The sequence below is a fragment of the Trematomus bernacchii genome, unplaced genomic scaffold, assembly GCF_902827165.1.
Source record: "Trematomus bernacchii unplaced genomic scaffold, fTreBer1.1, whole genome shotgun sequence".
Classification (NCBI taxonomy): Eukaryota; Metazoa; Chordata; class Actinopteri; order Perciformes; family Nototheniidae; genus Trematomus; species Trematomus bernacchii.
Genome location: NW_022987656.1, coordinates 8,465,078 through 8,481,599, shown reverse-complemented (window position 1 = coordinate 8,481,599; position 16,522 = coordinate 8,465,078). Strand labels below are relative to the sequence as shown.

At 39.8% G+C, this 16,522-nt stretch overlaps 1 protein-coding gene across 1 annotated transcript in view; it reads right to left on the bottom strand.

Annotated features, from left to right (window-relative positions):
• dicer1 (dicer 1, ribonuclease type III) overlaps positions 1-15,794 on the bottom strand; it is a 50,855-nt gene extending 35,061 nt beyond the window's left edge. The window contains 9 exon segments of the mRNA XM_034135194.1: positions 2,397-2,565; positions 4,986-5,146; positions 5,240-5,374; positions 9,027-9,157; positions 9,321-9,483; positions 9,789-9,988; positions 11,177-11,286; positions 12,408-12,454; positions 15,673-15,794. Coding sequence (XP_033991085.1) covers positions 2,397-2,565; positions 4,986-5,146; positions 5,240-5,374; positions 9,027-9,157; positions 9,321-9,483; positions 9,789-9,902 — 873 coding nt within the window. The 5' untranslated portion in view covers positions 9,903-9,988; positions 11,177-11,286; positions 12,408-12,454; positions 15,673-15,794.
• Positions 15,795-16,522: the final 728 nt, after the last annotated feature.

Here is a 16,522-nt window from a genome sequence, read left to right as displayed (position 1 = left end):
AAAACAACATCTCTTCAGTAGAGGGAGGAAAGGGTTATTTATTCTATAGAATAAACAGCAGCTTGTTTTTGATACCAGTAGGATGGTATGTTACCTCAATAGTAAAAAAAAAACACACATTGATATAAACATAAGAGGCTTAAAGGTGACTGACCGGTGACACACACTTCAAGTTAGCTATTTTATCTACCTCTGGAACTAGCTAAACTAGTTATAAATATATTTATTCTTCACTGTCGGGTCACTCATTACTGGATCACTGAGCTGCATGAGACGATACTGACAGGCTGTCAGGAGAGAGGGAGAGAGAGAGAGAGGGAGAGAGAGAGGGAGAGAGAGCGCTCATTTCTCCAGTGTTATTCAATCCAATCCACTTCATTTCTATAGCACATATTAAAAACAGAGGGTTTACCAAAGTGCTTCACAGCAAACTACAATAATAGATAAAAGGCACACATAAGAAAAGATAAAAGGCACACATAAGAATTAATACAAGGTACATAAAGGCTGTGGACAGACAATAAAAGCATACAAATCGATAAAACATAGCTCAAACTGAGGGAAAAGAGGTGGGTCTTTAGGCGGGACTTAAAAGTTTGGAGGGTGGGCGACAATTTGACATGGGGGGGGCAGGTCGTTCCAGAGCCTGGGGGCTACCGCTGAGAAGGCTCGGTCTCCCCTGGTCTTTTTCTTGGTTTTAGGGACTACCAGCAGCAGCTGATCAGTGATGTGCTCATGCTTGCGTGTTCCTGTAAGCAGCCGAGCCGCAGCGTTTTGTACCAGCTGCAGGCGTGCCAGCGAGGTCTTGTTTACACGAATTACACGCTCAAAGTCTAAAAAGGATAAAACCGGTTTAATTTTGGACAGGAGCCTCAAGTGATAAAAACTGGACTCAACCACAGAGTTTATCTGTTTATCTCATTTAAAAGCACTGTTGAGTTTAACGCCCAGATTAGTGACCATGGGTTTTGCATACGGTTGTAGGGAACCCAGGTCAATGGAAGGGACATCCCCATGTGGTCCAAACACAATGACCTCCGTTTTGCTCTCATTTATATTTAAAAAGTTTAGCGCCATCCAGGCCTTTATGTCATTAAGACAGTGAACCAGGGGCATCAGAGAGCTGGTGTTTTGTTTTAGGGGTAGGTATATTTGGGAGTCGTCCTCATAAAGGTGGTAGGAGACGCCATGTTTTCTAAAAATTAGTCCAAGGGGGAGAAGGTATAAGGAAAAGAAAATGGGCCCCAAAATAGAACCTTGGGGAATCCATAGGATAGGGGGGCAGAAGAAGATGCAAATTCACCAAGCCTAACAGAGAAGGATCTCTGGGACAAATAGGACCTGAACCACTCTAAGGCAGTGCCCCTGATACCCACACAGTGCTCTAGACCAGAGATAAGAATGGAGTGGTCAATCGTATCAAAGGCAGCTGTGAGGTCTAAGAGCATAAGGACGGCAGAGTCACCAGAGTCTGTAGTGACCAGGAGGTCATTGAATACTCTTAGAAGGGCAGACTCAGTACTGTGAAGCGCTTTAAAACCGGACTGAAAAATATCAAAAATATTGTGTGCATGTATAAAAGACTGCAGCTGTAAGAGTATTGTTTTCTCCAAGATTTTTTTAATAAAAAGGAAGCTTAGAGAAAGGTCTGTAATTTGAGAAGACAGAAGTGTCCAGATTCGTTTTTTTTCATCAGGGGTGCCACAACCGCTTGTTTGAAATAAACTGGCACAGAACCGGACTCTTGGCTGCTATTTATAATTGTATGGACTTTAGATCCAATAGTGTCCCATATCTCTTTAAAAAGTCGAGGAGGGACTGGGTCTGTGGGACAAGATGAGGGTTTTCATTTAGCAACAATGTCACTGAGAAATGACAACGACACAGCAGTGCATGTGATGTCAATGGAGGGGTCAAAAGAGGGTGGTGAGATACAGGCTCTAATAGTGGAGATCTTGTCTATAAAATAGCAGAGAAATGTTTCACACACCTCAGTTGAAGCTTCAATACAAGTGGATAAAGGAGAGTTTAACATAGCATCAATGGTTTTAAAAAGAACACAAGGTTTGTTTAAATTACTAGAAATAATATCAGAAAAGTAACTCATCTTTTCAGCCTTTACAATGCTCTGATACTTTCTCCAACTCTCTTTTTAAATGTCATGAGTTATTATCCAAAGTTAATGTAAACTTGAATAATGTACTTCATTTGAATGTAATAATGATGTTGGTTGTTGTTTGTGGAAGCGCATCATGTATTGAAAAATTCATCTGAACTTTTCCATCCGTTACGGTTATAAACTGAAGCAATATAAAAATGAGCCCCATTAACTGAGTTTTAAACATCACTTTAAATGGAAGATCCCCATAGCAATTGTTAGTCTTGCTAGCTCTGACCTGTTTGGAGATGAAGGTGGGGTCCCGGTCCTCTTTGGTGACACAGAGGTTGCAGTCGTTCAGGAAGTGGAGCGCTTCCTCCAGCTCCTCCTGCAGACACTGAGAGAGACCACTCTTATCCAGGTAGGGGCCGCAGTCCAGCACCACTTCTCTGGGCTGAGAGGAATATCTGAATACAACACAGAGTAGGTTACTGGCAGGCCAATCTGGGTCATTCATTTTCATTCATTGGGAGATTTGACAACACTATGTTTCACTTTTCTGTTTGAATGAAGTGTTACCAAGGACATTTCTTGTTGCTATGTATAGTGGTAACTGACACACATTAACCATACATATACTTAGGGATGGGTATCGTTAAGGTTTTAACGGTACTACTACTTTTATCGATACCGCTTATCGGTCCGGTCTTTTAACGGTACTCTTATCGGTTCTTTTGGAGAAAAAAATGAGGTAAACTAACTATATGTTGTATGTCAGGGACTACGGATGGAAATTAGCTCAAAGCTAAAATCTGGCATATTTACACTTGAAGCATTATTTGTCTAAAGTGTTCATTAATGTGCATTGTCCCTATTCAAATAAACGATTAAATGACAATTAACAAATTGTGAACAAAACTAACATTGCTTTTTATTTAAATGAAATACATAATATTTCACATCAACAGAAACAACAACGTTTTAACAAATCATATTAAATAATCTGATGACAGAACTGGGAACAGAATGGCTGAAACTTTAACAAACTAAATAACTCAGTTACCTCTAATCATTAACCCATGTTTGTATCATTGAGTTAGCTCCGTGTGTTGCTGCTAGCATACATAATATACCTGACGTGGAAACGTTACTCGTGGATGGGGCTACAGAGCTACTAGAGAGACAGTCGAACCCGGTGCATTCCTCCGTCTGAATGTGGAGCACTTTTGCAAGATGTTTAGACAAATTGCTCGTGTTACCGCCCTGACATGCTAAACTCTTATTGCACTTTAGGCAACGAGCGAGACGGGTAAAGTTTAACCACACCTCGGAGCTCGTTCTCTCCGCCATCTCCTCCGTGTGTGTGTGTTGCTGCATGTAGCAGCTGCGTGTGTGTAAACTGCCCCGCCCCCTCGCACACAGGCGGGGGAGAGAGATCTCTCGTCTGGATTGGAGAGATCGAAAATACTAAAAATGACGCATTTTGCAGTCTTTTTGCGTATTAGAAACGGAGTTGGCGACACTAAAACTGCAATATAATGTTTGTGTAGCAATAATACACATGATATATTTTTTAAATGTCTCCAGTACCGATAAAAAGACCGATAACGTCGGAGCTTAACGGTACCACGGTCTTTAATAATTCAGCCCCGGGGCCCGTTTAATACCGGGGCTCGGTACCCATCCCTACATATACTGTAGCTGTTCACTCCTGGGTTTTTTTTCAATGGTTTAGAGAAAAATGAAAACAAGCGTAAAAGTATATATCTTCCTTTGCAGATAATTACATTTTATATTCATTGTTTACTATTATTTTTGGGGTATTTAACATGTCTGTAAGTGCAGAATGTTTACTTAATTTAAATGGCTAAACTGTGTGAATGTGTGTTTGACTGTATGTGTGTGGACTAGGGATGGGAATTTGAAAGCAAATGTATATTCAAATATTCGACCCCCAAATAAACGGTTAACCGACTAACCGAAATGTGCATATCCTATACAAAAAAAAAAGAAATGTGTGAAAAAAAAAAAAAAAATGTATTTTTTTATTTTCAAAAATAAATAAATACATGTTCAAATAAGTATAGAAACCAAGTCGAATTTCTCAAATGTATTGAACTGGTGATCACAGTTTGAACAGTTGACAGCTATAGGCCTACAGCTTTCATGCTTAAAACATAACTTGTTTTTTAAATGAAAGAGGGATCATACAGGAACAACATAACGGGTTAGGGTAACGTAACCCTATTACAACAGAGATCAACAACCTGTAACAGGGCCTATGCACAGAATGCAGCTATTCAATACTCATTCTTCTTGAAGAATATGAGCATGTCTACTCAGGGGAGAGGCGGGTGCGGGGGCGATTCACAATCAGGCCAGCTGTAGAGAAGACCCTCTCAGCTGGAATGTGGGCATAAGATGAGGTTTGAGTCTGTGTGATCTGCGTGTAGGGAGGGGCAGCAGCCATATCATTAGCTAGAACTAGCTAGATCTGATGGATTTGGACATAAAAGCGAGTGAAGTATAACCGGACGCGAGAGAGAGAGATCAGCACCTGCAGCTCTGCCCGCTGTGAGGGACCGGTGAGCGGAGCAAAACACACCTTTAGACCTAACACACTTAGCTATGGCACTGTCGTATACATTGAATTATTCCATTTGATAATATGTAATCAACTTAGGCACCCCTCCAAAAAAATAAATAATAATAATAACAATACAAATATTCATAACTCATATTGTCATACCTGAATAATTTCGAATATTCGATTAATCGTTCCCATCCCTAGTGAGGACCCCAGGATGAATAGCTAATGCTCATGCTAGTGCTAACGGGGATCCAAATAAAGTCATAAAGACATAGATCAGAAGTAAGGGCTTTGTACCTGTCCAGAACCACAAGGTCAGTGGCGGTCTCAGCATTGCTCTTCAGGACCCTCTCCAGACTCAGGATCTTCTGCTCCAGCTCTGACGGGTCACACTTCCCGTTCAGAATGGAGGCTGTGAGACCCAGGATACGAGGGCAGCATGAGGAGCCCTCAAACAGCTGCACAGAAACAGAACAGAGTCAAGTCATTCACATTTGTCTTGGACCACTTTCCGGCAAAATACAAAAAAACTCAAACAAAAACAATCTCACCTTCATTATCTCACAGTAAGGGTGCTCTGTGATGGCCAGGTGACAATCATCAAAAACCACCAAGTTGATTTTAGACAACGGCAAGATTTTATTCTTTAGAACGTGAAGGAATATGTGGCAGGTCATGACCAGCACCTGTAGAAGAGAGTATTGAGAAAGAGAGGAGACAATATTATTTTCAGCAATGACTATGGAATGATTGGTAATGAAGGTGCAAATAGAGTGGTGCGGGAATGAGTCCATAACTCAGAAATGAGTTAGCATTTTAGCACTGTTTTTTGTTAAATATCTGAAACTAGGTCTGTGGTTAGAAACAAGCTTAAGAGATGTTCATGTTTTGTTCTGTAACTAAAGATATGTCAGTAAATACACACCACTGGATAATGTCTGAAGTCTCTATGAGTCTTAAAAACAGCGCTCTTTAACAAGTGTCTAAATTACCAAATGTAGCTTTGACTGCTCCACTGTCATAAACGGCACCGAGGTAAAGCCTAGAAATCCTGTATTTAAAAAAACACTGTTGCACAAAAATGTTTCAAACGGTGAATCAAGCTAAAATAGTGTAGGATCCTCGGTGCAAGCCGAAGGGACTACTCAGTGGACATTTACATTTCCGCAGCATCTGCAATAAACATGAACAGCTAGAACATCTCCTCCTTGAGTCCAATATTGACTGTTTGGGAATATCGGAATCTTGGCTAAAACATTCGTCACCATCCACTCTTGTATCTCTGTCAGGATATAATGTGTTTAGGAAGGACAGACTGAAGGGAAAAGGAGGCGGTGTGTTGCTTTATGTGAGGAATACCTTTACTTGTAGGGAGATTGCTCCCAGCTAATATTGAGTTTGATTGTGTTGGTGTGGAAATCACACTATCTGAGGAAATGTCCCTCACCATGATTTGCCTGTATCGACAACCCACCGCTAAGGTGGATTTCTATGACCAGGTAAAACTCCTGCTGAATTCCTGTGACTCCAACAAAGAGCTAATCATTTTAGGAGACTTTAATATCAACTGGAATGACAAACAAAATAGAAAGAGCTTAAAACGGATCATGGATAAACACAACTTAATACAACTAATGGATCAACCGACTAGAATAACCAAAACCTCCAAGACTATGATAGATTTATTATTTACAAACAAAGCTGACAGAATAGTTAAAACCTACAACTTCCTGACTGGTCTTTCTGAGCATAATCTTGTTCTTTTTGCCAGGAAACTCACAAAAAAAGGTTCATGGCCACACCTAAAACCCCTGCCTTGGGTTCTCGCTTCATCCCCAAAAACCTGCAACAACGTTTTATGGAGGCAGTGAAAATGATTGATTGGGGGGACACTCTCTCCTCTGAAGACATTGGTGAAAACAGTAATCTGTTTATATCTCAAATTAATGACACAATGTCTTCCTTCTCAAGTTAGGGACAGGAAGGAACGTCATCTTCCCTGGCTGAATCTACAGTGCAGGAATTTCATTAAATCTAGAGACCAACTATTAAAGCAGAGCTTAAAATCCGGACTATCCACTGACAGACAGAAATCGCTCCACTCCACCCAATGCAGTTTGGTTTTCATGCTCACCACTCCACTGAGACAGCTCACTGTGTCTTTGTGGAAAAGGTTAAATGTATGTTGGACACGAGCCCATATGTAGGTGCTGTCTTCCTTGATCTCAGGAAGGCTTTTGACACAGTTAACCACCAAGTGCTCCTTACAAAGCTGACGTATTTCAATTTTTCTGCAGATTCAATACAGTGGGTTAAATCTTACTTATCAAACTGAAAACAGTGTGTTTTGGTCAACGGAGCCAAATCCCCCTACCTTGTGAACCCTGTTGGGGTTCCACAAGGTTCCATTCTTGGACCATTACTGTTTTCTCTGTACATTAATGACTTGCCTAATGTATGTCCTGAGTTGAATGTGCAAATGTATGCCGATGATGCGGCCATCTTTGTACACGGGAAAAATACTGAAATGATCACATCCTGTCTCTCAAATGCTTTGGACAAGGTTCAACACTGGCTGAACAACATTTGCTTACAGTTAAATGCAAAAAAAACAGTATGCATGATGTTCAGTAAACGACCAGTCAAAATCGAAGGATCCAATGTGTTTTTAAACGGAGCAGAAATAGAACTAGTCTCCCACTTCAAGTATCTTGGAGTCATATTGGACTCAAACTTGAATTTTAAGAAACATATTAAGAAAGTATCCAATACCATTAAATTCAACTTGCAAAATTTTAAACAAATTAGACCTTTCTTAACTGTCAATGCTGCAAAGTCATACCTCCACTGTATGATTCTATCCCACATTGAATACTGTTTGACAAACTGGTCATTTGCTTGTGCCACAAACCTGAAACCTATAGAACAGCTGTACAAGAGAGCTATCAAGGTGTTTGACAGAAAGCCTTATTCATACCACCACTGTACCATCCTTGAAAAACACAATGTATTGAGTTTTGACCATTTTAAGTCTTTTAAAAGTATGTGTTTTATTTATAAATGTTTACATGGACTGCCCCCCCCCCTCCCTTAGGGGAATTCATCCACAGAAAACACACTGGACGCTGCACTAGGTCAGAAACCAGAGGAGACTGTGAGGTCCACCGTAGACGGACCACCTTTGGTCAAAATGTCCTCTCCATTAAAGGCAGCTCATTCTGGAACAGCCTCCCTACTGAGATACAGGATTGTTTCACTCTCAATAGTTTTAAAGGTCAACTCAAGGAATGGTTGAGAAACAAACAGACATGCAATCACCGCTAACTGCACTTTAACACAGGGGTCTCTCCTCTTGCACTTTAGGTAGCTCTTTTTTTGCACTTGATGTAGCTCTTGTATCTCCTCCTGCACTTTATATGTCGTTGCTGCTACAACTGCCTTGTGGCGTGCATGCTGCTCATGCTCTTTCTGCATATGTATTTCTGTTTGCCATGTATATAAATGTTATGTTCATAAATGTTGTATGTGACGGGACTACGGATGGAAACTAGCTCAAAGCTAAAAATCCGGCTCATTTACATTTAAAAGCATTACTTTGTTTAAAATGTTCATTAATGTGCACTGTCCCGGTTCAAATAAACGATTAAATAAAAAATATGTCATGACATGCATCATAAGCCACCTTCATCTTAGAACTTTCTTAGCCATGCGTTAGCATTTTAGCATTAACCCTTTTTACTTATTGTATTAACGCTTTAAAAGGAATCAGAAATTGGAGTTAAAATGTGGAGATTATCCTGCTGAACAAAACGTGTAGGTATCATAAACCTTTGTTTGCCACAGAGCTTCATTTCTGCAATACTCCAAAATCCTATGGAAAAATAATATTGCTTTTTGTTCAGGGAGCCCTTGGGATGCTAACTTCCGGGTCAGCCTACAAAAATACATCATCACTGCAGCACTCTCTAAATAGCCCAATTATGGTCAAAAGTTAGAGTTATTCATCCGAGTTAAACCCACAATGTCATTTGATGCATTGTACTTTAACAAGTCTTTGTCAAAGAACAACATGTTATGTTATGTTATGTTATGTTATTATGTTGCATTGTTGGAGAAGCCTGTGACATAAGATTTTCAACTGCATAATTACTCTGTAGCTATGTCAGATTGACAATAAAGAACCTTGAACCTTGAACCTTGAACACATGTACAACTACGTAATGGTCAATTCTTACACCTGACAACTCTGCAAAACGCTCACAACATCCATAAGCATGGAACTAGCATGAAGCTAGTGTTCATTTACTGAGACAAATAAGGCAAAGAGAAGCAGCACACCTGATTCTGGATTAACTCTTGACTCCATCGCTGGTCAGTCCATGCTGAGGTCTCCTCCACGTCTGTGTACTCTCCCACCGTGAGGTCAGAGTGAGTCCTGACTGCAGCTGCCTGCTGAACTACAGTCAGAGCTGTAGGCCAGAGAGAAACAGGTCAAATCAAATATATGCATCAGAATTGATATGAAAAATAACTTTGGTCAAATTTGGGAATGACTAGTGCCGTTTACAAAAGGTATTTGACAAAAAGAGACGCACTAAGGCAAACAAACATCTGTTGCACGTCAGCAGGTACCTGTGTTCACCAAAAAAACAGTCCTCTTCGCATTTTCTTGGTAATGTCCACGGATTTGGTGGGAGAGCTCTTTTGTTAGAAGTACTGCAATAAAGGTCTTCCCTGAGCCAGTATTCAAGCAGACGATAGTATTATGTTCAATAGCTGCTTCAAGAAGTTCTACCTGTGGAGGAAAGGTCAAGGGTTACTGACAGGTAGATCATAAACACATTTCTAACCAATGAAAACAAATCAACAGGAATCTGTCCTGAAGCTCGAAAATGAGTTGGCATTAACTAGCACCTTTCTATATAGCTATTATCAATCATAAGCTGATGCTTCTACTTCAAAAATGGTTCAGTACTGTAGTCTTTTTGCTCCCTTATACCGTCACAGACGCAACACTCTATTGCCTCTTGCCTTTTTTGTTGACTTATCCTCAACAGACTTATCCAACACATAGCAGCTGGTACACACAAGCCTCCTTACCTGATATTTCCTCGGTGTATAGATGTTATCATGGATAGCCTCCTGCTGCCAGGGCAGACCAAAGAAAGGCCCCATGGGTGAAGTGGCAGGGGTAACCAGCTGTAGGCCTGCCATGCTTCAAAGAGGTGGAGGTGGGGGGGGGGGCAGTGCTCCTCCAGTCGTACACTTTATCTCATTTCATAATCCTTTACAGAAGTTCACTGTGGGGGGAGATGATGGAACTGTGTTAGAGACTTTCTGCCACACATAACTGATTAGAGACAATGAGTTCTAGTGAACTAGTGTGTATGCAAACTACTTCGGCCAGAGAACGGCTTTGAACTCACTTTTTCAGGGCTTGAAAGCGTTATTTAGAAGGCAAGAACAGCTCATTAAGAGCTCTAAAGCAGCTTGTTTACAATGTGACAGCAGCAATGGAAGAGCTTCTTTCTAGATTAGAGTAGAGCTTGAGGACAGCTTCATTAGAAGTTGTTTGGGGAAAGGGCAGCTTGTTTACAGATCAAGTGCTTTTGGATGTTCCTTAGAGAATGTCAACAGGTGGTTTGGAGATGGTTTAGAACATGACAATGACTTGTTAAGAACTTCCTTAGATCAAGAAGAAAGAAACCTTCTTTTGAACATGAAAATGGCTTGTTTGGAGTTTGATAAAACACCTGTTCAGAACTTGATAACAGCCTCTTTGGAGCTCTTGTTTATTAAGTTTGAAATGTAGCAATGTGGTTTGCTTGGTCTGGAAATGTGATACAAGGTGTGCGGTTGAAAAGATTGGATTTTTCCATGAAATATGAAAGAATGGACCTTCTAATGGTACCTGCCATAAATCAAGTCTTTGAACCTGAGTCGCTCTAGACGTCTTTGTAGAACAAAAATGTGACCGCACTTGTTTTTCTTCAGTACCACAGATCAGGGCTCAAAACTCACAGAGTTTACCAATGGCTGACATTTTAAAACCAACATAACGCAATAAATGCACTATTATGGGACACGCCATATGATTTCTCTGCCACATTGTGAACAGCAAATCAGTGTAGAAATTGGCGAAAGAGAAGTGAGTTGAAGATAGCTGTTAGCGACAGCTGTGCTGGATAACTTGAATGGAGGTTCCATAGAGTTACACTGTGACACATTCAACTCTATTCACTGAAATTAGTATTGGGTGATAGAACTTTTTAATGTTATCATAATGTATTCATTATAAAATGATGTTTTGGCTCTTGTCTGCAACATGATATAGCTTAGATATTGAGAAGAAGATTTCTTTGAGCATGTGGTTTAGAAAATTGCTAGGCCTTTTAAGAGTTTGAAAACAGCTTGTTTACGGCGTGAGTTCTAAAGGGGGAACATTATTTGGTCAATAAGAGAAGGGATTTCTTAGGAAATATACTTACAGGTAATAAGTGTGACTTTTTGAATAAGCAGACAACACTTAATCTGGGCTTCATGATAAACGGCTCTCAATCAAGTACTGATGATGCCCCACATTTAGTAGGTAACAGACCTGAAAACCAAACAGAGAACATTGTTATACAGTTTGCAATGCAGATATGACATATATAAGTCTATATTACAGTGTAGTTAATGACTAGGTATGTAGAGGAAGGATACAAGTTAGTTTAGCTTCCACAGAGACTGCATCTGCTGATGCTAATGTAGTACTGTTAGACCAGGGGTCGGCAACCCGCGGCTCTCGAGCCGCATGCAGCTCGAGAGCCACATGCAGCTCTTTAAGCCCTCTGCTCTGGCTCCCTTGAGCTTAGACAAAAATAAGAAGGAAATAAAATACAAATATTTGTAGGACTATTTATATTTTGTTGCACGGTTGAAAATGTTCCGTATCTTGTATTTTGAGGTGATAATGTGACACATAAATAAAAAACAAAACGGTTTTAATTAGGTGAACTAAAAGATGCGTCACATCCTGCTACGGTCCCGCGCCACTGGCACCAGCGCCTTTTCTTACAGGCGAATAACCTGAGCCCCGGCTCGATGAGCGAACTATGGATACATCAAAGAAAAGAAAAGTATCTGAGGAACACAGAGGGTTTCATTCTGCGTGGTTAGAGTTATCTGCTTTCACAGCAAACGATGCTGGCTTACCGGTATGTTTGATATGTGGAGAGAAGTTATCAAAGGTGCTGCAGCCTTTACGCATTGGAGGAAAAACACGGAAGAGGAAGACACCTGACGATCTTCATCATAATTCAATCAGTTAACTCTTTTTAGGGTGCAGCTATGTTTTATTTATTTCAAAGTGGGTCAATTTTAATTATATTCATTTTCTTCAAATGTGCAGAGGACTACCCAAGTGCTGTGTTGATTTATTTTAAAGTAGGCCTGTGTATTTCTTTTAATTCTCCTTATAAGAGTTATTTGTTTATTATTAGAGGTAAACAGTTTTCTATAATGTAATAAATAATAAATGCAAAAAAACTGTAGTTTTTGTCTTTGATGTAACAATATATACAACTTTATAAGCAATCAAGTTATCAAATATGTTTTGCAGCTCCAGACAAAAAACATTGGTGGAAATGGGGGCAAAATTGCTCTTTTGGTCAAAAAGGTTGCAGACCCCTGGGTTAGACTAATATAATAATTTGACTCAAAAGTAAAACAGCTCACCTCTACACAAATGAGAAGTGTCAAGGACTGTGAATGGGTCCTCAGCTCTGCAAAGACAAAAGCAATGATAAATGGACTGCATTATTATAGTGTTTTTTCAGTCTTTACGACCACTCAAAGCACTTTTACATATACAAGTCAGCATTCACACACATTCATAGAGGCTGCCATACAAGGTGCTACCGCTCAAGGAGACTAACATTCACTCAAACACTGTTGGCCATCGGGAGCAATTTAAGGGTTAAGCATCTTCTCCATGGATACAACGACATGTTGACTGCAGGGGAATTTAACCACACTCTGATTGGAGGACGACTGTGTTACCTCCTGAGCCACAGCTGCCCATTAAACGCAGAGAGAAAGATGAAAATGGTACTGGGTACAGCTGGGTGCAATGAGCAGAGGAAGGATGATCCATCACTATAACAGTGTTTCTCTTCCTCTCCAAGTATATTTGGCAACACATTTCAGCATTTTATTTTATATAGGTCCTTGATAGATGAACTAGTGGCAGCATGAGGTCTTGCCTGGGCAGCTTTAGGTCTCACTGCCTCAGCTGTCCGGGGCCAGGCGTGCTGCCCTCCGCTCGTCTGGGTTTAGGGCAAAGGACTTGTACTATAACGACAGACGTGTGTGTGTGTTACAACTATTTCACCAATCCTTGGACTGTTCTTGCTTGGTGTATGTATTGCTGAGCCCCTTCAGAGGAAGTTATGTGGATCAGTGAAAAAAAGGGAGAAAACACTGTCTGTCCGGCTGGGCTGCTGTAAGCATCATATCTAATCTGTAAAAGTGTAAACAGAGGGGCAAAAAATCCACACAACAGAAAACTGCCTCTATGGGAAGTCTCTGTTTTCGTTCACAAAATAGCAAGCCTGTCAAAGTTTGTTTGTGTGTATTAAACCAGTTGACTGTATTTGGAAAACCAGTCTTTTTTTCATTTGCCATATGCCTGTAGAATGTTATTTACATACCACTAGTCAAAGAGAAAATCCCAATTATATGTAATTTAGCTGAAACATTTACAACTTACATACACCTTAAAACAGAGTATGAATATATGAAAGGATCAAAGGGATCAAACCACTGACCCTTTGATTTGTAGACAGTCATTTACACCCTGAGCCACAGCTGCTGATGGCAACAGGTTTGATCTGCCAGTAAAACACTCGTGACATACTGTTTATAAGAGGCCTTTATCTATTTTGAAACTTCAAATATCAATTACATTAGCGACATAACATAATCATCAGTGTCACATGTCAAAGAGTATCAGTGTAGGCCAGTTTGAAATGGTATATAAAAACAGAACATTAATTATGTGCAAAATAAGGGCCAAAAGATAATAACAACAATCAGAAATGACCAACCAGGATCAGCACATGCCATTTGAGCAACAGTCCAAAACATTTTGCCACTTTTTGATCTTTGCTTTCTCTCCAAAACACCTTCTCCTGACATGAAGACATGAATACTTCTGGTCCTTAAAAGTCTATCACTTGTATTCATAGAACACCATATCACACAGTAACATTGATCCTAATGTCAGTTGTAAATGACTGAATCATTAACACCTGTGATATTGACACACGTGCCACTGTCCCACAGTCTTGCTGCCAGAAAAAGAGATAAATATGCTAGGGGTATTTCAAGCAAGACAAACATGTAGAACACAATGTCATTTTTTACTGCATCATATCCAGCCATTAACTAAATAAACAAGGGCCTGTTTGACATTCATATATTTGATTCTCTGAAACTGTGTTAATTCAGCATTAGCAGTTTCCTCACTCAGTAACCATTACATTCAATGGTGGAAAGTTACTTTGGTGGAAAGTACTCAAGTATTGTAGTTAATCCGAATCAAGTGTATTTCCAGGTACGTTTACACATATCAGGATGTATAGAAATGTGCAAAAGGTATTCAGAGAGGTGAACATGAAACTGGCTCAAGTATTAAAAGAACAACAACATGTTTACATGAATGTCTGTGGGGTGGGCTGGTGTCAGGGGGGGTCCTGTGTTGTGTTAATATAATCAGTGTTGGAAGAAATACTTAGTAAGTAAAAGTATACATACTATTGTCTTACAATACTCTGCTGCAAGTAAAAGTTCTGATTTCAAATGTTAAAAGTACAAAAGTATTAGCACTAAAATGTACTGTAAATAAAAGTACTCATAATGCAAAATGGTCCATTTCAAAATAGTATAAAGTATATAAGTATCAGCTAATCGTACATCTCTAAGCACTGTAAGTATCAAAAGTAAAACTCCCAGTTATGCAGTAATATATTATTACAGTTATTATATTATCCTGTTTTTATACATGTCAGAGCATTTGAGTATTGTAGTTTGTATTGTCAAATGTATATACATGAAATACTGTGTAGATCAGTGTTTTAATATGATATGTACAAAGTAAGTTATATGTATAAAGAGTTTTAAAATACATTTAGTGGAGTACAAAAATACAATATTAGCCTCTGAAATGTAGTGAAGAAGAAGTATGAAGTAGCATTAAATTGAAATACTCAAGTATGTCAAAAAAGTACTTAAAGTAGAGACCACGCTGAGTAACATTGGCTAGCTAGTTAGCAACTAAGCAGCTCCATTTCTCATGAGTAGCTGATGTAATACACATGGCCGTAACCTTAAAAGCTATGTTATTAACTATTTAGAGATGCCTGCTTGAGATAACCTGAACTCCAAAGAGCAACACGACCCCTGGCCTCAATATGGTGTCAAAGTATTAACTGAAGACGCTAGCTCCCATTAACTAACAGCTGGGCGCTAACGTTAGCATAAATAATTAGCTTATTTACGTTGCGTTATCTTACCTGATACCGTGATGTATTGGTACAAATGAAGTAGCCAAAAAGTGTGCTATTAGCCCCTTACATAGCAACAGGGCTAAGACTCATAACTGCAATGGAAACAACGCTAAACAAGTTAGCCTAGCATGGCTAGCGAACGTTACATTAACGGTTAGTCCCTGTATTGAAGCAGCTAGTTTTTAGCCTGGCTATTTAATGGTCATTAACTTTATGCCTGCTCCCGTGAGCTTAACTGAAAACTGCTTTACCCGAAATGTACAGCGTGTAAGGCTAAACAACGTCTGGACAGCGGCTACAGCCACCATGCACCATCACCATCACCATGTCAGACAGCCGCCTGCTAACTAGCTAATGGCTAATAAGGCCAACACATACACAATAGCAATGTTATTCCAGGAAGACCAATAATATAATGTGCTACATAATCTCACCTGGTGTATTTTTTCTCAATTTTAGTCTTGGATAAAAATACTTCAAATCATTCGTTGGATTTCCTCACTGTCATTCACTCTTGCTGTCCCGATTTGGTGGCTTCTCGTTCACGCTGGGACCACTTCCTTCCACCAGGGCCTCTGCTACGTCTAAACATTAACGTCAATTCCGTAACTGCCAGTCAAATTCTGGGACGCAATTCTACTAAGGTGAACGAGAATCCCTGCACTTTATGATGTACTGAAGGTACACAGCCACTGGCCTTATATCAGGGGCAATGTATGTATCCTTAATTAAATTATATAATATTATAATATATTATATTATATTATATTGTAAAGATATTATTATTCTGCTGCAGTGTAGCATGTATATGCTTCAACCTGCCATAATCTGAGAAGCAGTAACTGTCCGCACGCACGCACGCACGCACGCACACACGCACGCACGCACGCACGCACACACACACACACACACACACACACACACACACACACACACACACACACACACACACACACACACACACGCCATTACTTTGTTAATTTCCAGAGGGTAAGGGGATGGTCAAATTACCTACTTTAATAATAAGATAACATTCTTAGGTAAACACAACCATCCATTGCTAAAACCATGAGCTTTATTCCACCAGTACTGAATTCATGTCTTGCAGCAGAACCTTTACACATGGTAGTACACATTATTTGCACAGACACACTTGTTCCTCATCCTTCTCACTGCAACCAATCAGCAGCACCTCTTCCACACAGCTGCTACAAAACAACAACATTGGTTTTGGATGATAACATGAACACAAAAATACACGACAAAGAGAACTTGTGACTAAAT